We start from the raw sequence: 20,453 nt of genomic DNA, 5'->3' as shown, positions 1-20,453 counted from the left end.
AGGCACAGTTCCTTCCCACAGTGCTCTATCTATCACCTTGGATGCAATCTGCTGCTTCCACTCTTGTGTGCGTATATGTAGTTTTGTGTGTGTGTGTGTGTGTCCGTCTATGTGTGTCTCTGCGAGAGACAGTGTGTCCCTGTTCGCTCCCCTCTGGCAGCTGGCAGATGTACTGGTAACCGTGAGCGACAGTGTGAGTGTGTGGCAGTGTTAGTGTGTTTGTGGGATTATGAAAAGCTCCCAGCATGCTCTGCAGCGTGGGTCCACTGTGAAGCCGTGGTGAGGGAGCGGTGCGGCGGTGGCGGAGCCTGGGGCGGTCATCACAGCAGCCCTCAAACAACACTGCACCTCATGAGGGGGGAAGAGGGTTCAACCCTGTGGGATGCAGCGCATGAAAGGGGGGGAAGTGGTGAAAGGATATGGAGGAGAGGAAGAGACAGAAAACAACAGAGAGGGGAAGAGAGGAAGTGAGTGTGTATAAATCTGTATGTCTTTGTCCATGTGCACAGTTTATATGTGTGTGTGCTGGAGGTGATGGCTTTGTAATGAAAACAGCAGGCAGCCAGCAGATGGCTGACTGATGTCAGTCACCAGTGGACAATGGCCTCCCTTGAGGATGGCTGCTCGGATAAGGATGAATCATTATTGTCTGTGTGTGTGTGTGTGTGTGTGTGTGTGTGTGCATGTGTACATAGGTAGAGTCAATTCACCTTTACTGTAAATCATCCAGGAAGTGGATTTAACATGTTTACGCATATTCCATCCTCAATGAAATAACTGAGAATCGATGGTTTGCCATCAAGCAATATCTTTCAGTTGGATTTGAATTCATGTAATTGAAGGTGAATCACATGGTGGGGATACAAATCTCTTCATATAGTCACATTATGAGGGACTCACCTCCACTTTGGGAGCACAAAGTTAGTCCCCACAAGGACAATCCATATATTTTGGGTTAAGGACTTGTTTTTTGGGGTTAGGTTAGGCTTAGCCATGCAGTGGTTATGGCTAAGGTTAGAGTAAGTCTCCAGGGAATGAATGTAAGTCATTGCAATGTCCTCCCAAATTATAAAAACCAATGTCTGTGTGCATTGCGAGAATATGCATCTACAAGCAGTAGAACATTTGTATGAAAATGTTTGCGTGTCAGCATATCTGTTCCTGATATCCGTGTATGATCCTTGCATGGAATTGCTTTGTAAGACTGCTCGAGTATGTGTGCCTGTTTGTGAGTGTGTGTATATTTGTGTTTGTGTGTGTGTGTGTGTGAGTGGATTAGAGGCCCTGCTAGTCTCAGGGGAGCAGAGTGATATGGTGTCATGCTCCAGAGACCCACAGACAAATTAATTCACTTATTGACACTGCTGACACGTCTCAGTGACTTTGTAAAATGAACAATTGATCAGGCTTCCTCTCTCTCCCCGTTCTCTGTCTTTGTCTCTCGCTCGCTCTCTCACACTCTATTTTCACACCCTCTCTCTCCCTCTCCTTTCCTCCCTCCTTCTCTGCCATTTCCCACTCTGATCACTCTCTCTGAACTCATTCATCTGTAGGTTTCTTCCCTTCCCTTCCCTTCCTTTCGCTCCTTTTCTCCTTTCTACTTGTATCAAGCTCTCCCTTTCCTTTGGCTGGCCAATTGACAGGCGTGGCACGTACGGTAATTAATATAATTACGCGCAAGCTGGTCATTAGCAGCAGAGGGGACTGATATAATCAAGATGTCGGTTTGTCTGCATATATGAGTTCTGTGCATATACGGGTGTGCAGAGATAGTGTGAGAGAGTGTGTGTGTGTGTCTGTGGGTGCGTGAGAGAGAAGGATGCAGCTTCTCTATCTGTGAGTCCATTGATTTGAAAGCTGTTGTGTGAAAGTGTCATGAGGCCGAGAGTTGAGCTTCCCTGAGTGTTTGTCCAGCGCTTTTCTCTTGGCCAGAGAAGTTGCTACAACTACAGCAAGGCGGAGGCTCATAGAAAATCAAAGTGGGCTCTGCATCAAGGTTGTTTATTTTCCATTAATCATAATTTGGGCACAAAGCACAATGAATGGCCGCTGCTCTCTGGAGACTCGCTGTCAGGGCCTCAGCCTGCTTTTATTTGGCTCTGGGCCGCCATTTGATACCAGCAGCCACAGAGGAAGGGTCCTGTCGGAGTTGGTAATACACTGCCACACACACACAAACACACACACACACACGCACACTTTGTTCTTGTCTGTTTCTTTTTTTATTCTTTGTACAGAAAGGAGCAAGGATCAGTGACTGGGTGTGTAGAAACCTGTTTTATTACTTGGCTAGGTTGAGCTGTCTCCCTCCTGCCCTGCTGTGGTTCACCACTTCTCTCTTCTATACCTCTCCTCCTTCGGATGCCTCTACAGGTTGGAAAGGGAAGAAAAACTTGGGGACAGTATGAGAACTACTGAAAAGAACAGATGCTTGCAGTGAAAGAATGAAGAGAGGGAAGATAAAGAAAGAAAGGAAAAAAGCACACTGTAGATGAAAGAGTAGGCTTCCCTAAATTTTGCATTATGTCTGGTATTGCTGCTTTGGTACTAGTAACATAGCAAAGCCAGGATGTGAGAAGCAACTTTAAATTTGCATTTGTGCATAATAGTGTGAATGAAATGTGTAAGTGTGTGTGCATGCACAATGACTGGAATGAAATCACTGTAGCGGGAAACGTTGCAGTAGACCTCGCAGGGAGGAAGGCAGATCAGTGGTGGAGACAGAGAGCTTACTGAGTGAGCAGAACAGTACATAAAGATTATGCTTCACCATTCTAAATCACAGTGTTTGCTTTTTTTTTTATCACAAAAGCAAGTTGCAGCCAGCAAGGATAAAAGAGGAGTAACAACAGGAGAAAGGCATCAATATTGCAGATACCTAGTTTGTCTCGAGTGGAGAGGGGAAGAAAACCTACCAAAATGTGTGTGGGTGTGTACAGCCATCTAAAAGTGTCTCCTTTGCTTTCCACCTTTCCATCCATCTTCCAGTGCTGAGGGACACTGACTTTTAATGGCCTTTTATTGCTTTATTAGAGTGCGCCGGATTTACTGCCCGGGCCCTGCCTCTGTCTGTCAGCGGCTCTGAGGAGGGTTGCTCTGATCTATGTCGGCCCATGCTGGCTGTCTGGGTTTTAAACGACAAACTTGTAAAGAGGAGACCAGGGACTGGGCCGTGGCCGCAGACATGTTGTGTTAGCGAGCTAATGCTTAGTAGCCTGTTAGTGTCTGTGCTTATTTCCCCCCCTCCATAAAACAAGTAACAGCCTACATCTGCCTCTCCCCCTCCTCTGCTTTAGTGGGAGAGGTTGTTAAAAGACTTTAATGAGACTTGCTAGCAATGTGCGAATGTGACAGGTACATACAGCAAAACACCGACCACGAAACAAATGCTCCTATTCATTCTGTGTAAACTGTGCAAGAGGAGTGATCTGTATAAGTGTGTGTTTATGTGGAAATTTGTGTATTAGTGTATTTGTTAGTTCATAGGTAGATAAGAAGTGCATGTGTGAACTAAATGGGGATATGTGAGTGTTTGTGAATGGAGCATGAGTCTGCTGTTGTTTTTGTATGTGTCTACCAGCTGGAGAGGTGGGTCCAGACTCCCTGCTGAGACACATGAAACACACATTGGAACTCTGATCATTTCTGACTTTTATCCATGAAAGTGGGGGAAAGTGAGAGAGAGAGAGAGAGAGAGAGAGAGAGAGAGAGAGAGAGAGAGAGAGAGAGAGAGAGAGAGAGTGAGGAAGTGAGAGGAGTGCTGAGAAAGAGTTGGTAGAGAGAGAATAAGAGGGGGGACGAAGAGCAACCTTGGAAAACACCAAAGACTAGAGACACAAAAACTTTCTGAGCACATGCACACACACACCAAGCTCCACAAACACACATATATTTCGTGGTCACCGGATCCTGAGACGATGGCTTGTGCAACAAGGTGGGATTTGGACTTAAGTGCAGGCCGATCAATTGAGCTGTAATGGTACCTTAGTGCCAAGGCCATTCTCTGAACTCTGCAGTCAATACCCGAGCCAGGTAATGGTCCTGAATTCAGACTTTCACTGACAGCCTTCTCTCCTCTCTGTCTTCTCACCTGGCCATTTCACCAAACAAAGGATCCTCCACTTAATTGCTTAGATTATATTTGAATATTTGTTCATACAGTACATATTTATGGCATGTAACTACCCCAAAAAAACTACTGCAAAATATTGTAGTGTGCTAGAAGAATCAGTAGTATGTGAGTGGTAAGAAATATTAGTGTTGTGTCACATGATATCAGTAGAAACATTGTCATAAACATGTATACAAATCACGCTAAAACAGAGTAAATTATGTACAATTGCAATATGCACATTCTGACACAATTTCACACACACACACGCACATGTACGCACACACTCCTGCACGGCGTCACACACACACACACGCCTGCTTATGTATTATTTTATAAGGTGAAGAAGAATAAATGGTAGGATATGTTTAGAACTTGCAGTTGGGGGGTATTGACTTTGTTTGCAGCCGACAGAAAACAGTGGAAGAGAAGAAAGAGAGACTTATCTGCACACTGATAAAGGGAGGAGAGGGGGGACAGAGAGAGAGAGAGAGAGAGAGAGAGAGAGAGATGCACGGAGGTGTGGATACTGTAGAGAGCAATAGTGAGAGACATAAGGCTGAACATAAGGGAATAGAAAAATGTAAGGGGCTCTGGCTTCTGAATACATACTGTGTGTTAATTTAAGTTCCTGTGTGTTTCTGAGTGTGAGAGTGTGCTTTTGTGTGTGGGCACACACCCGCTCTATCTGCCCAGCGACCCAGAGGAAATGGCGAGGAGCAGCATGCTGTAATGATTTAGAGTCGGAGGCAGACAAATATATAGAAGCAGAACATTACACACCCTAACTGAATGTTAATACTCTGCATATCGGCAGAAATCTGAAACGCTTCACATAAGATTCCATTGGGTTTTGTGCTTTCGCCCATTTCATTCTCAGTATCATTCCGCCTTAGGGAGACGCACTTTGTTTTACACTGATATGCTTTTTGTCTGCTTGGTCTGTGTCTGGGCACAGAAAATCAGCACACTGAGATACTGGTGTGATTGTGTGGTCTTCAATCTCACTGCCTTTCTATTTTTCACACATGCACACTGGAGTTCAAAGCCCACAAAGCCCATGCTGACATTTTTGTTCCTGTATCTGGGATCCGTACATTTATTTAGCTTATTTAATTTTGTATTTAATGTAAACAGTTTTAAATTCCAAATAAACCCGTTAGTATTTAGAACACAAAACTATTCTTGTCAGTGTAAAAAAAAAGCCTCCAAAACATTTAGAGCATCATGGGACATCAGACTGAATTATTTTAGCAGAGTTAGCTGCTGTTAGGGTAGAGGATCCATTGTATCTATCTTATGGTAGTAGAAGCAATTTCAGTAATAGATTGTATAGTAATAATATAGTAGCAATAATTTTAATGTGCAGAGAAAATTGAATTGCTGGTAGACAGACTGTTTGTATGTACCTGTGGTCAGGTAGCAGCATCACTCTCAGCACATAACCCAGCTGGCAGTATGTGACAGTGCAACATATCTGATATTTAATTAAAGGCCACTATTGGTCCATTGATTCAGCCAGCCAATATATCAGTCTAACTGTAAAGCACATTCACAATATGAGAGTGTGTGAGAGAGACAAAATAAATAACCGAGACCAAAGGACAGACAAACAGTATAGGATGTTTTTCTTCATTCTTAGAGCTGTACCAGAAATGCCTTAAACGATTATTTTAATTTAAAAGAATGTATCCCAATGTGAGTATAAATATGCTCAGGTATTTTCTATGTTAATTTTGTCCTGCTCATTTTGACTTTGTTATTTCTTCTTCACAACAGTGAAATTGGCTCGACAACAAGAAACCTCATGGGGTCATCAACCCGTTTTTGTCGAGTATTACACAAAGTATCATACATTTCTAGGCAGTAGTTTTCCATTTTTTTTCAACCTCGACACTGACCAAAATCTTACAATTTTAGATTATTCGTGTTCCAGACAAAAGGTCAAAGGTCACCAAAGTCATCATCCTGAAGATCAATTTGGCCAGCAGTTGTTGAGAAATCTTGCTGTGGATCAACCAAGTGTTTAATGGATAAACCTAATGACCGTTAGGTGGCTACTGAGGCAAAATCAATAATTAGATAGTTTGATGACGAGACTATCTTGTCAAACAATCTGAATCAGACTTTCACAAATACATATCTCGTACCTGTTTTTCAAGTCAAGTCTGATAAGCAGCACTTTAGGAAATGCAATTACCCCAATCAGAGATAACATGTCCATTTAAGAAAGATAAACCAGTGATATTCGCAAAAGCCCAAAGACAAACACTGTTCCATACTAAACAGGTGACACAGAGGTTATCAAGTAATGGTGCAGTTTCTATTCTTCGCAGGAGCTCAGTTCTGTTGAACAGGAACGTCCTGTAGGCCTACTGTCCTGACAAATGATATCATCTCTGTGACTGACAAACAGCAGAGTGTCATTAACGTCCCCATCATGCAGAAAGTGTCTCACTGTTTGATTTTTGATGCGTGGCATACATGTATCCTGATGGGTCAGGTAAGGTCACTGACATTTTATATATCATTTTGCAAATTCATGTGTGTACGCGTATGTTTGTGGGTGCGTGCGTGCTCAGAGAGTGCTTGGAAGATGATGCTGTTTGGATGCAGGGCACAAAGATATATTTGTGGCCAAGGTGGGATTGTCTCATTGCATGTCAATGAGCCTCCATGTCACTCCTGTGTGATTACTGCAAGACACAAATCAGCCCTTCGGCCCACAGAGACACACAGAACAAGAGGAGGTGGAGACAGTGACATAGGAGGAAGGATAATTTTAGAAAGAGCGGGACTTGATGTTCTCAGATAATCTTGAGCATGTCTGTGCTGTGTTTGCAAATGTGTGGGTGTGTGTGTCCTCACTGCTGCCAAATCCAACGACTCCTCACAGCCGCGTTGACCAGCTGAGCCCCACACACACCTCTGCTTTCTTCAACATAATGCCCCCAGGGACACTTGAGACTTTTAACATGAATGTTAATAAGTATATAATGTTTGGTATAAAAATGTGTGTATATGAGATGGTCTGTTCATGCACATTAGCACAGATTGTTTTGTGTTTTTTTAAAAACCTGTTCATTACTCTGTTATAAAGCCACAATCTGCGTGTACGTGTGAGACCCAGTAGAGGTGACAACATCGTTGTGACTGATGGGACAGATTTGTCCCTGAAGTCCCGACGAGACTGAGCTGCATCTGGAGACCACACACACACACACACACACACACACACACACACACACACATGCACTATTGTGCTCTTTGCATGAGTGTATCAGAGAACAAAGCTGATAAAAATGCGTGCCATAGCCCAGCCTTTAAAAAGAGAATAAGAAATGGGCTACTGTGCTGCCATGCAGCATGCCTAATCACCCTGATATATGTATGATACATGCACCTTGCATACTTTCACATACTGTAGTGGAATGAAACACACACACAAACACACACACAGACACACAAATACGTGGACACAGTTATACACGCTACACACAAACAAATAAACACAAATGCAAATTTAAAATACACAATAAAATGTGTGTAACTGTTATGTGGGTACAGCACTTCACTACACTGTACAGTGTAGTGACTTCACTACACTGTACAGTGTAGTGAAGTCTGTGTAACGTTCTGCTAACATAATATATTATCCTGTAACTGTTATTTTTTAAATTCCCCACTGCTCCTAAAATTCTTGCTTTTTCATTTTCCAGTCTTTCCTTTTGTCCACACATTCATTTTCTGCCCTCCCCTTCTCTTTTTCCCTCCTTATGATCCTATCTTTTTCTGTTTGACCTGGGTCACTCCTTGACTGTTGTTGTTTTGAAAGATTATTCATCTTTGTTAAGAGTCACAAACAGTACCCATTAACTTTGTCTCACTTTCATTGCCTTGCTTATTTGTCACTTACGTAGAAATATGTTGCTTGTTCCTGAAAAATCTTTTCTCGATCTGACTCATTCGTGGCCATTGCTGTTGGTTTGTTCCCCACCAGGGGGCAGTGGCACTACACTGATGGCTCAGTGGAGGTATCAGGCTTGGTTGGAGCTGACACATTCCCAGGATGTTCCTGAGTAAAGCAGCGGACTGAGCTGCATATCAATGAGTCATGATGAATAATGAAGGTTCGAGGAGGGGAGAGCATTTTGTTATTAATGTGATCTGTTGTCTTTCATTTAGATTGCAGTGTTAGTCCCTTTGTAAAGAGAGGTGTGTTGACACACTCTTACTGCGGGATGGTAATTTACTCTGGATGTGTGTGTGTGTGTGTGTGTGAGAGAATGTGTAGAAGTGCACACGCATCAGAAGCTGTCACTCATCTGTAATTAGGGAGAGTCTCTTCTGCCATCCTCCGACACTGTTTGAATTTACCTTGCAAACATTGTGCAAATGTACTGTATGTGTGTATGTGTGTGTGTGTGTGTGTGTGTGTGTGTGTGTGTGTGTGTGTGTGTGTGTGTGTCTATGTGTGTGTGTGTGTAGAACGTCAGCTTGTGTTTATGGCTTGTTTGATCATCTGATTTGCTGCCGGTGAATGTTTTAGCTACGTGGCTGTTCTGCAGCTTTTTTGTTATGTGCACCCATTTTGGAATGAATATAAGTTTTACTGTTATGTACACTGTTTTAGTGTGTCCATCTGTGTGTGTATGTACATGATGTAAGTACACATGTGAATATGAGGGCGTGCGTGTATGTGTGTGAGTTGTTTGTGTGTGCGTGAGAAAGAGAGAGAGAGAAAGTGGGGATCACATTCAGCCTGGGGGTAGGTGAACCTATTGTAAACAATGGATCTGACAGAATCTAGGCCTTCACATCTCTACCCCTGTGTCTGTGTGTGTGTGTGTGTGTGTGTGTGTGTATGTGTATATAGACCTTCATACAAGGCCATTGGAGGCCACTGAGGAACCCCAGGGCAGACTGACCTCTCTGACCGAGTGTCTTTGTACCTCCTCTCTCCAGGGGTGTCTTCTGTTTGAGGGGAGGAAGAGGAGAAGCAGGAGGAAGAGAAAGAAGAGGAGGAGGAGGGCTGAGGTGTGAGTGAATGTAGCCATGGCCTGTACACCCTGTCCATAGAGGAGGTACTGAGTGGAAGAGATCAAAGAAGACAGTGACGACCAACAGGTGAGACGAAATCCTGTGCAGAAAAATAACAATATGAAAAACCATCTGGTGCTGTAACTAAAGATTATTTTCATTATCATTTAATCTGTCTTTTTTCATTAAATGATTAATTGTTTAGTCTATAAAATGTCAGAAAATAGTGAAAATAGACCAGAATAGATGTATTCTAATTTGTATGGATATAAAACAGAAAAGCAGCAAATATTCACTTTTATTATTTCAGGATCCAAAAACCAGCAATTTTGCTTGAAAAACAACTTAAACGATTAATCCATTATCATTGTCTATTAATATTCAGTTTGATTGACTAAATCCATTAATCACCTAGTCATTTCAGCAATAAAAACATCCAAACCGCAATAGAGCTGAAATTATTAGTCGCTTAACAGAAAATGAATCAGAAACTATTTTGATAATTGATCCTTTCAGTTATTTTTTTAGCAATAAAATGCTAACTGCTCACTCGTTCAAATGTGAGAATTTGCTCCTCGTCTTTGTCATATATAATAGTTAACAGAATATCTTTTAGTTTTGGACAGTTGGTTGGACAAATCAACCAATTTAAAGACATCACCTTGTAAAAGTGATTGGAAAGGGATGGTTTCATTATTTTCTGACATTTTATGGACAAAACGGTTAATCGACTAATCAAGAATATAATATACAGAATGATCAGTGATGAGAATAATGATTAGTTGCAGTCCTAATCCACAATTATTTCTGGGCTGAGCATAATGTTTCTTTGTAACTTGTCATGACTCATGAAGTCAACTTTTTTGTAACTGACTGCTGCCAGAAGAAAATTGGAAGAGTTAATCCTAATGTGATACTAATAGGCATAAAAGCATGCTGGTAGCATGGTGGCGCCGCTGGTGAGTTAACTATACCCACAGTGTGTCTGTGGTGGAAAAGAATTTTTTTTTTTAGGTCTATTCTATTCTCGAGCTTGTCATTTTTTCCTTTGACCTTTGCTGGCTCACCTCTCACATTGTTTCTGCTTGTTCGAAAAGCAATATTTTTTGTCTGCTGTGCTGTTCGTCCTCCTGTCTTTTTTTTTTTTTGGTGGGGGTTCTAACCTCTTCTCATAACCTCTTCGCCCTCCTCTCCCCCCTTTGCTCCCTCTTTGCCCCTCTCTCTCCTCTATCCCTCTGCCAGGATGAAACTGTGGGGGAGGTCAGCTTGGCCTTTGCAGGTGGCCTTCCTCGTTGTCTTGGTGATGCTCTGCGTTGACCCGGTGTCCGCTGGCAACCGTAACCATCGGGGACCGACAGGTACACCAGATCTTGCTCCGAACCCCCCTTCCAACACCACGAGAGGTTAATTACACTGTCACTGCAGAGGTAAAACACACGTTCCCTGAGCATGTCGCTGACTGAGTCATCCCGATCCTGGAGGAGTGGGCTGAGCGGGAACAATTTGCTCTGTCCCTCAGTATGACATAATGTAATGTAGACGAGACCGCGCTTTGGGCTTGGATACAAACACACCACTGTTTGAATGGTCGAGCCTGTACAGATACAAATGGCACTTAAGCTGTCAGCAGCTGTCAACACAAATAGATCAGTGTGGGTGTGATCTGATCTATTCAGAGTGGTTGTAGACATCCAGCAATTCAGGGCTGTTGTTCTCAAGCAGTCTGATTCTCAGTGGTTTAGGGTTGCCATAAATTAGGGTGTAGGCCTGTGTCTCGTAGAAGAGGCTCATGACTTCCAATCCTCAGGCTCATAATTGCCAGTGTCTACATTAATATGCATAGCTCTGCAGTACCCCCTTCAACCAAAGCACCACTTCACTTCCCCGAGAAATCCATGAAAAAAGACAGACACCATAGCCAGCGCTGACTTAATTGAGGCCCACAAGCTAAATCTATTCTCTATCTTTAATTTCCATAAGTCATGGAGACAAGCCTCCCCCCAACCAAAAAAATGACCAACATAGCTGTGTTAATATTTCATTGGGGCTTCCTACAGGGACAGTTGTGCTGAGTCACAGCATCTTGCGCCTCGACTTGTTGGCGACAACCTCCCAAGTCACCTCTTCCTCACACTTAATTATGACAATTTCCTTAATTATCGCTTGGTTTCTACGCTCTCACTGCTCGTGTTTTGCAAGGTGACCTTTATGTGCCACAGAAATGCTACCAGCATCCAGCCTGTGCTGTGAGTGATTGTATTAGTTTCCTTTTGACGGAGAGGAGGCAGCCTGCTTACGGCAGGGACACTACTAATTGCAGGCCCTGTGTATTGTGAAGGTCAGCATGGGTGCCCGCCCCCTTCTTATTTCACTCTTGCTGTGAAACAAGATGACTCGCTCCCAAACCGACTGGTGCTTTTTATTAGAGGGTTTACTCTAATTGGTGGAAGTTTAGGTCTTGTTGGCTGTGAATGTACCAACATGACACACACACAGCAGTTTGAGGCTGAAAAATAATTGGCTGTACGTTATGACTGCTAGATACGTTTTCAGTGTTTTCTACTTAAGTGTTTTTACTCCTGTTTTGTTGATAGGTCAGTGAGGCATCTGTTTGATCCATGTTGCCGGTGATGTACCATTTGCTGCCACATGGTGGCTCTAGAGGTCAAAAAATGCTCATCTAGAAGTATTTAAAAAAAAATCTTGGTCTCATTTACTCACTGTCATTCTCAGAAGCAATCTGTCATTTTGTCGAAAACTCACCTCAAAAACAAATCTATAATGGGAATGGATGGAATGAATGTCAAAAAACCACGCAGACATGATATGACTGACATTTGTCACTTTGAATAAATGTGGAAAAAAATAAATATTATTTTCTGGCAGCACTCTCATGGGAAGAAAAGATATAGAATGAGCCACCAAATGTGTTCCTGCTCACAGTTATGGTGTCTCTTTCAACACATGGCCACCTGGCAGGTGTCGCATTAAGTGTCTTAGTATGGAGTCAGGCCACCACGAGCCTTCAGTGCTCCCTGCCAAGTCTGTGGAACTCTATTGGAGGGATGAACACCATTTCTCCACAAGATATTCCCCCATTAATATATACAACCCTTATTTACTCAGTTAATCTCATTGATCTCTTTTGCAAGAGAGACCAGAGTACCGCAGATAGAAAGTCAAACATAACAAAAGGACATATAGCATCAGAGACAGTCACAGGTGTCATAAAATAGATTTGAAGATGAAAGTTTATATTATATCACTTGGTCTTATGGAGATGGTGGTGGAGAGCATTGTCTTACACGTTGGTCCAAAATCTTCCGTAGGTGTGAAACTGGGTTGGGATCTGGTGACTGTAAAGGCCGTAGCCCTCATTGCCTTACATTGACTAGCAAATAGCTGTGAGGTTTTTCATCACTTAATGATGGACATGGCCATGGACATAAATAATCCCTGTGGGTCAATTTCTCTCTCAGTCCCAACTACCCATAACAGCAGTTTACAGCACATACAAAATGCATATAATTTACTTAGCACAGAAAAGTGCTTTTTCCTCTTCAGGTCCATATCTTAACACTGAAACATTCTGCACAGAAAAATGATCAACTAATGTAGTCATTACTCTTACTGCCAGTTTCACAGTTTCACAGCCCTCTCACAAATAGAACAAGGCTGTGTAGAAAATTGTGAAAGGTATTGCCAAACATGCAGCAACAAATGCTTTAAAGATCTTTAATGCTATTCATTTAGCCTTTTACTGTCTTTCATAACAATTACACGGAGCAATTCATAAGCAGGTCACACAATAAATTGCATTTCAGACTTTCTTTGCTGATAAAATGATTGATTGTGCTCGTACAGCTCTGAGAAACTCTCGTGTATTTTTACAATTAAATCTTGGGCACTGAAAATCTCATATGCCCTTTTTTTCTCATTTGAATGCTTGACATTTGATTATCTGAGACCAGCAGTTCAGTCACTAGCTTGCAGAAGTGATATACTTCCATGTGCAAAACTAATAGTGGGTATTACAACTTTCCACAGCTTGTTACAGCATGCGTAGCAAACCAAACAAGATTTTTTCGGTTTGAAGGACCAATTGCTAATCCCTGGTTCAACGTATTGTTGTTCACAAATGATATCTTAAATTCCCAGAAAGACACATTTCTTCATGAATTCATGAAGAAATGTGTTAGTGGGACCTCGTGTAACCTCATTGGTTCATGTGAGGAACAACATACTCGGCTCTTTCTGCATGAAAACGGCTACAGTCGAGGCTACTGCCCTACTCGTGTACTTTACGTTTTTATAAGCAAGCTTGTTGTAGACACCACTGTATGTGCATCCATGCATGTTTATATGTCGGCGTGTGTCCTTATCTGAGGCTGCTTATAAGATGTCTACTAAAAAACAGCACAGTGAAGGTCTTAGAGAGCAGGTTTTATTGGGGATAGATTTGTTGCGCAGGAGTACTCAGCCGTACCAGCGACCTCTTATGATAATTAGCATAAAGCCTGTGGGCCTGTTAAACACTGATAATGTCAGAAGGATTGATGGGCTGTGTAGGACCAGGGTGAGGAGGAGATGGAACAAGTGAGAAAAGTGGAGGAGGGGAAGGAAGGGCAACGAGTGATCTAAGAGGGCAAATGAAGAAAGAAAGGAGATTAAGCAACTATGTAATATGTAAATATGTTGATTTGCAGTACAGAGGATATGGGAAGATGTTTGACACGGTTTCCCACCTTTTTACACACAACTGATTGCTGTAATCTTGCTCTCTCAAAATTTACCTGTGTGTTCCTACTGTTCCTACAGAGACGTACAGTATGTCCCCTCTACACTGACTTTGCTGCCTCTGACAGATTTGCTAGATATCTGGCCTTTCATAGCAGTGGACATGCTTGTCAAGTATTGACAGAGGAAAGACACAGCTTTTTGATAAATTGCACGATGCTCCTGCTCGCCTGTGTCTGTCAGAATACATCAATCGCCTGACTAAACCATCAGTTCAAGGTAGCTTGGTTTCTTAGCTGGCCAGCTACTGTTGGCACCCCCACCAGCCCACCTCCCACCCCACCTCCCTTTGCCTGCCACAGGAATAGCAGCATTTAGCCATGCTTGAGTCTTTTCATCTCTGCATGTGCTGGGCTCTATTACATTGAGATGGCCATAACAGAATGGTTTAAAGGCAACATTGAGACATTAGATACACTGTTATTATGTGTATACAGCTGGAGGCTGACTGCTCGGCACATGAATCTTAGCAGATGAGGGGTGAGAGGCAGCAGCGCTCTGAACAGGGGTTGGTGGAGGGAAGACAAAACTGAGAGGCCTCACAGTCAAGCTGCTGTACTTCAGTCTGCACTCCAGACCACTTTTCTGATGTCTGGGACTTGTCCTGGTCTTGTACTATTTCGATTCAGACTTTGACTTTTTGGCCACAGCTAGATATTGACCCTGTTTTATGCTGTTCACTCCTGGAACTCTGAACATCTTCAGAAAACTCACTGAAAACTTCTTATGTGACAGCTGTGGACAATTTTTTTTTGCAGGTTAGTATGGCTGCACTGATTGTGAAGCATTTTTGAACAGTTTGTTCTAAATGAAACAAATCTGAAAACTGAGACAATTTTGACAACTTCCATTTTTAGCCACGCTAGCGGCGTGACTGTAGGGATAACGATGTTGGTCTGTCTGTCCGTCGACCCACCACTTTGGTCCAGCTAAACTTCAGCATCAGCATGTACAGACGATACAGTCTATGATACAGACGCACAGAGCTGCTAGCGTGGCTGTAGGCTCCTAGTCTTGTTAAATTGAATATGTAGTGCTCCAGCCACATCTGTATACTGCAATTCACCACAAACAATACACGGAAATATGTTTATTATGCACTTTAAATTATTAGAATTACATTATGAAATCTTTAAGAGTGTTATATGCTATAAAGACAAGAAATTGCTTTACACATCTTGTTTCTGGGCAACAAGAGTGGGTGGTTTATTTCTCCCACATTAAATAGATTTTGGCTGTAAACTCTGTATGGCTCTAACCTCTACTGATTGATTACATACCTTGGATGCTCAAGGGGATAATTCATAGCTATGCTGCTCCTTCAAAGATGTACATTTCTGTTTAGAAACAGGCCCACACTTACAAGCTCACATATCATTTAGGCAAATTCATGCATGTACTGTATGTATTGTATCCAACTACTTTTATTATACTTTTCAGAAATGATCATTCATTCAAATCATTATCATTGGCGCAGCATGATAAAACTTTTTTCTTTTCTCTGGGAGAAAATGCCAGCTGTTCATTATGAAAGCAAGGTCAGGATGCCATTGATGTAAAACACTAATTTAATCTAAGACGTTTATCACTGCTCACATCTTGGTTTTGTTCTTTACTCGCATTTCTATGACAACATCACCTCATCACCAGACTGAAAGCAGGTTTTCACTGCCAAATACTTTGACGTTGCTCTTTGATTTTTAAAAAAATACTGAAGTTAATGAAATCATATTTTGAGATATGATGTGATATATAAATTTCAATTAGCTTAGTTGTGCAGGTCTAAATAATTTGTCGGAGCTTTAATATGCACACTCAGTTAGTGATTATGTCTGCACTCACACTCAACGACTTTAACCCTCTTTTGCAGCCTCTTATATCTGCATGATAAGATTTACTTTAACTTGTCAGGCTGATATAAATGTTACTGAAAATTTAGTAAATTTCTTCACTAAATTGTCAGGCGAATATACTAAGTGACATTTCAGAAACATTTTGTCAACTGCAACAAGAACCATCACCTGTCATCAAACCATCAAATCATCATCAATGTAAAACATGTGTTTCTGCATGCAGTTTGCACCATGGACTTTTTTCATTGTATTGCACAAGAAAACCCTCCAAACTGGCTTTGAGAAGCATGTAGGCTTTCCTCTTATACCTTGCAATTAACCCCATACTAATATATACTTCATTAAGATCTAAATTAGCCTACAAAGCTGGACAGACACAAAAAAGGAACATAAGTAAAGTTCAGGTGAGTTTATCTTCCACTGCTCACACAAATTCTCAAAGCTTTACAGTTTTAAAGCACTAACAGCCCTGGCCCAATAAAGAGAAGAGACCTGTGGACCTTCTGGCCTCATTATGCCAGCAGGGGCAAGTCGCTCTTTGTTCTGTCTGCTGCCTGTGACACCACTTCTCCTGTATGACTCCCTCTCTCTCTTTCTTTCTCACTAACAAGCTACCTATTTCTGAGATGGGGGCAGCCGATTGACCAGTCTTATCCAGCCACCGCTCTGCGCTAACAGTGGAATTAGTTTTCAGTACAGAGTAATGATGAGGGCAGGAGTTTGATTAAAACAAAGGCAATTTGATTGTGTTTGAATTTAATTTTTTTACGTTGTTACTCAGTGCTTTCATTGTGATTATTAGATATAATTATGTCTGCACTGATAATTCTTGTCATATTGAGTTCTGTTCTGTTGTTTTATTATATTCTAGATTATATTCAGTAGATATAGGCTGTATGTACTTGTGTGTGTGTGTGTGCGGGGGTAATCCGGCAGCTGCTCCAGCCTCAGGAGACAGAGGCAGAGACAGAGGAGTGAGGGAAATGAAAGTGGAGGGATGATAGCGGAGGGGTGCCCTCAGAGAGCCAGGGATCATTGATGGGGCTCTCTGGAGAAGAGAACAAACAAACTTTAAATCAGAAAGGATGAGAGGGGCCATGGCCTGCAGAAATTGAACCCTCTACAGAGTGTGTGTGTGCGCTGTGTTTGTGTGTTTGAAGCTGTGTATGTGTATATGTGTGTGTGTGTATGTGTGTGTGTGCGCACTTTTGTGCCTGCCTGTAAAGCTCATTCGGCTGAGCATGAAAAGTTTTGGAGTTTGGGTAAAGTCACGTACATAAATGAAATCTGGGCTTATGGTACAGTATAACCAAGGTTTTTCCAGGGCTGTAAAGAGGCTTATAGGTAGTAATGTCGCCAGCAGGGTTTTCTGTGCTCAGGAAACGGTGCCAAAGACTCTCAGGAGTGCACAACAAGCTTTGAGAGCGAAGATAAGGCGGCTGGAATCTGTTCAGAAGCCATAAGCAAAGATTAGATATACTAAACATTTTACCCAACATTTGTGGTTGGCCTGTTTTCCTTTAGGTGGCCACAAAACCTTCCTCCTAAGAGATTCATGGGTGTGTAACATTAGCATAGACGTTTCACAGTACACACAACATAAGCCTATTCACACATTATCCTCGCAGCATCCTTGTGCTTTTGTATTGTATGTGAAGAAAACCTGTTAACAGACCATGCACAAACACATGTGGCAGATTTAATGATGTTATGTTATAAACTGCTACATACACGACTGTCGCTGCAAATTGGAGACTAGTCTGTATAACAAACCACATTTCCCTTAGGAGGAGCGAGGATAATCAAGGGAGAGATTTGAAACTTTGATTGAACAGAAATAATTCTGATGAAAAGCATATTGTTTCAGTCAACATCACACACACACACACACACACACACACACACACACACACACACACAAAGACACATTTTGCCACTGGAGAGAAAGCTTTGGGTTAAAATATACTTTAAGTTAAGCATGTTTTTCTGTCCCATTACCGTCAAGAGAATGTTATGATTAACCAGACCAAGGTCCCCAGGGAAGTGTGAAGATAATCAAGAGATTAGGTGCTGTTTGTGTGTAAGTGGTGCCAGGTGAAAAGCAATTATCCTCATATAAATGATGACTTTCAGGATAATATGCACAGACACACAAATGCAGTGAAGCCAACACAAACACATAGAGATAAAAACATAAAGAGAGATGTGTGAATGCAGGTGCAGACATGCAGCCATCCATATAGACACACACACACACACACACACACACACACACACACACACACACACACACACACACACACACACACACACACACACACACAGACAGACATACTGTATATGTGTATACACACCCACAGATATACAAACATACACTTAACAGTGATGAGTTCTGGCCAGACCCCATAAGGATTTATCCTATTAGTGAGTTGCTCTACCAAATGATTCCCTCATAAAATGTGCATGTCTGTTCTTTGCTTAGATCAAGTGGTTTATAACGTCTGAAAGGAGTCCAAAGAAATGTCTAATTTTTTCAACATTTCCTGCTCTCGTTTTTTTGTCCTCCTGCACACAATGACAACAAGAGAGCCGCCTCTGTGTCAAAGTTAATGAGCGCACTGTGCTGAGAATAAAAGCAAAGTATCACTAAACAGTGTTTACTTATGAATCAAAGAATATGAGACTGGAATAAATTGAGGAGTTTATACAAAAGTAAATAATTCAGCAGATCTGTATAATCCTCAGAGAAGCTGTTGTGGTGTATATTTGATTGTTATTTGCAGCACACATTTATTTAAATTAAAAGTATTTTTTTTTTGCAGCAACAAACCATCAAAACATTAATAAGCCATCAGAAAAGTCGATGAATTTTTAGCGAATAATTCCCCTCTCCTCTTCTTTTTCATTCTCTTTCTCCAAGTCTCATACCAGGTGAAGCAGGGGACATGTGAGGTGGTGGCCATCCATCGCTGCTGTAATAAGAATAAGATTGAGGAGCGCTCTCAAACCGTCAAGTGTTCCTGTTTCCCTGGGCAGGTTGCTGGCACCACCAGAGCCAGACCCTCCTGTGTGGAAGGTAAAGACTCTGCAACCCTGTGTGTTCGTGTGTGTGAATGTTTATATTCATATATCCTAGTGAAGTACTGTATTTGCAGCCCCGCAATCCAGGTAATTCCCTAATGATATAAGACATCAACATTTCTTCAAAGGATAGGGTTCCAAGATGTGTATTCCTTTTTTGTAAAAATATCAATTTATGTGTGAGGAAAAAAATGCTACAGCAGACAGAAGTTGTCATCACATATTGAAACTATGTTATGAAAACCAGCACTACAGTATTTTGAAGGAGAACTTTTCTCTTGAGCAAATCACCAACATGGTAATGATTCTAGGAGAGCTGCTCATTGTCCAACAGTCTGCTGTAAGTCTGGTTATACTGGTCAGCTGCAAAGAGTCTGTAGCAGTTGCACCAGCCACTTCACCTGCAGCTGCAGTAACCTCTTGAACCCTTCGTTTGTCTTTAAATGTACTATTAAGTAGCAGTGCAGTTATAATTTCACACTGTAAGAAAATACACTGTATATTTTGAACCTTTCCCAATACTTCATTAAAGCTATATGACACCTCCAGTCAGGAAAATATTCAAATCCAGAATGCTGTGTTTTTATGGCTGCACCATTAAATCAAAGAGAAATATTTGAGAAGTCTGGTAGGTCATTTTATACACATTTCCCCACAATTCTGCAGCAGGGCCTCTGCAGTTCTGCCAGAACCTGTTTGGCATTTTTTGGAAATCTTGGGAACATGACAAGAATTTAATATTATGTTTTGTAGGTTTAGACGGTGCTTGGCTGCACAACATGTTTTTGCAATTATTGACGCACTGCTGAATCTGACAGGGTCAAAGAGGCTAAAAATGCTTTTAATCATCTTGTATGATTAAAGTTGCTACATGAAACATCTCACCTAAAACAAATCATTACCAGCTTCATTTTGAGATATTAGTAGCATAAATAAATGAGTCCATTACAGTGAAGATTAATAGGTTGCACTTTACTTTAAATTGCTGCCAGGTTAAATTCTGTGTGATTTTTTAAAAAAAGTTTATGGCACAAAACAGGAAGACACTTCTCTTCTTTTAGCACAAACAGAGCTAAACCTTTTAAAGGTGGTTGGAAACATGAAAAGCTGATGGACAAATGACACCTGGCCTTTCTATCCTTCTTGGCAAAGCCACACAATAAAGAAACACACAAGGATGAGACAGGGAGACAAACAAATATATATAAAAAAAGAAACAATAAAATGTTGCCTTAACACTTGGAAGGTTAAAGCCACTAATGCAGGTAATGGAAGCCCAGTCCCCAGTGTCCCCTTGCCTCCTTATTCCCCCGAGCCGTATGAAAGGAGAAGCAAATATACAACAGCTGTTGGCCAAGACTGCCTCGGCCTTAAGATTGGAAATTTAAACTGCAGTTTAAAAGGCCTGATTTTATTTGGGACAGCATTCCATTTCTTATCTCGTCGGGCCACTTGAGGATACGACAGATGGTGGAGAAAGTATTTTCTTCTGATCTCTTTTATAGGTCAAGACGCCAGACATTAACCCCAGGAGGACTAGCGACCGCTTTGTGGATGTGGATCCTAATAAA

At 41.7% G+C, this 20,453-nt stretch overlaps 1 protein-coding gene across 3 annotated transcripts in view; it reads left to right on the top strand.

The window, feature by feature from the left end:
• tafa4b (TAFA chemokine like family member 4b) overlaps positions 1 to 20,453 on the top strand; it is a 41,552-nt gene that overhangs the window by 7,785 nt on the left and 13,314 nt on the right. For all 3 annotated transcript variants that reach the window (XM_044174126.1, XM_044174118.1, XM_044174136.1), the window contains exons 2-4: positions 9,077 to 9,238; positions 10,394 to 10,509; positions 18,722 to 18,877. In XM_044174126.1, the coding sequence (XP_044030061.1) occupies positions 10,395 to 10,509; positions 18,722 to 18,877 (271 nt within the window). In that variant the 5' untranslated portion in view covers positions 9,077 to 9,238; position 10,394. The remainder of the gene's footprint in view (positions 1 to 9,076; positions 9,239 to 10,393; positions 10,510 to 18,721; positions 18,878 to 20,453) is intronic.

Source organism: Siniperca chuatsi, linkage group LG2 (assembly GCF_020085105.1).
Source record: "Siniperca chuatsi isolate FFG_IHB_CAS linkage group LG2, ASM2008510v1, whole genome shotgun sequence".
NCBI classification, from domain to species: Eukaryota; Metazoa; Chordata; class Actinopteri; order Centrarchiformes; family Sinipercidae; genus Siniperca; species Siniperca chuatsi.
Note: the sequence above shows the minus strand (reverse complement) of the source record. Positions and strands in the feature narration are given on the sequence as shown.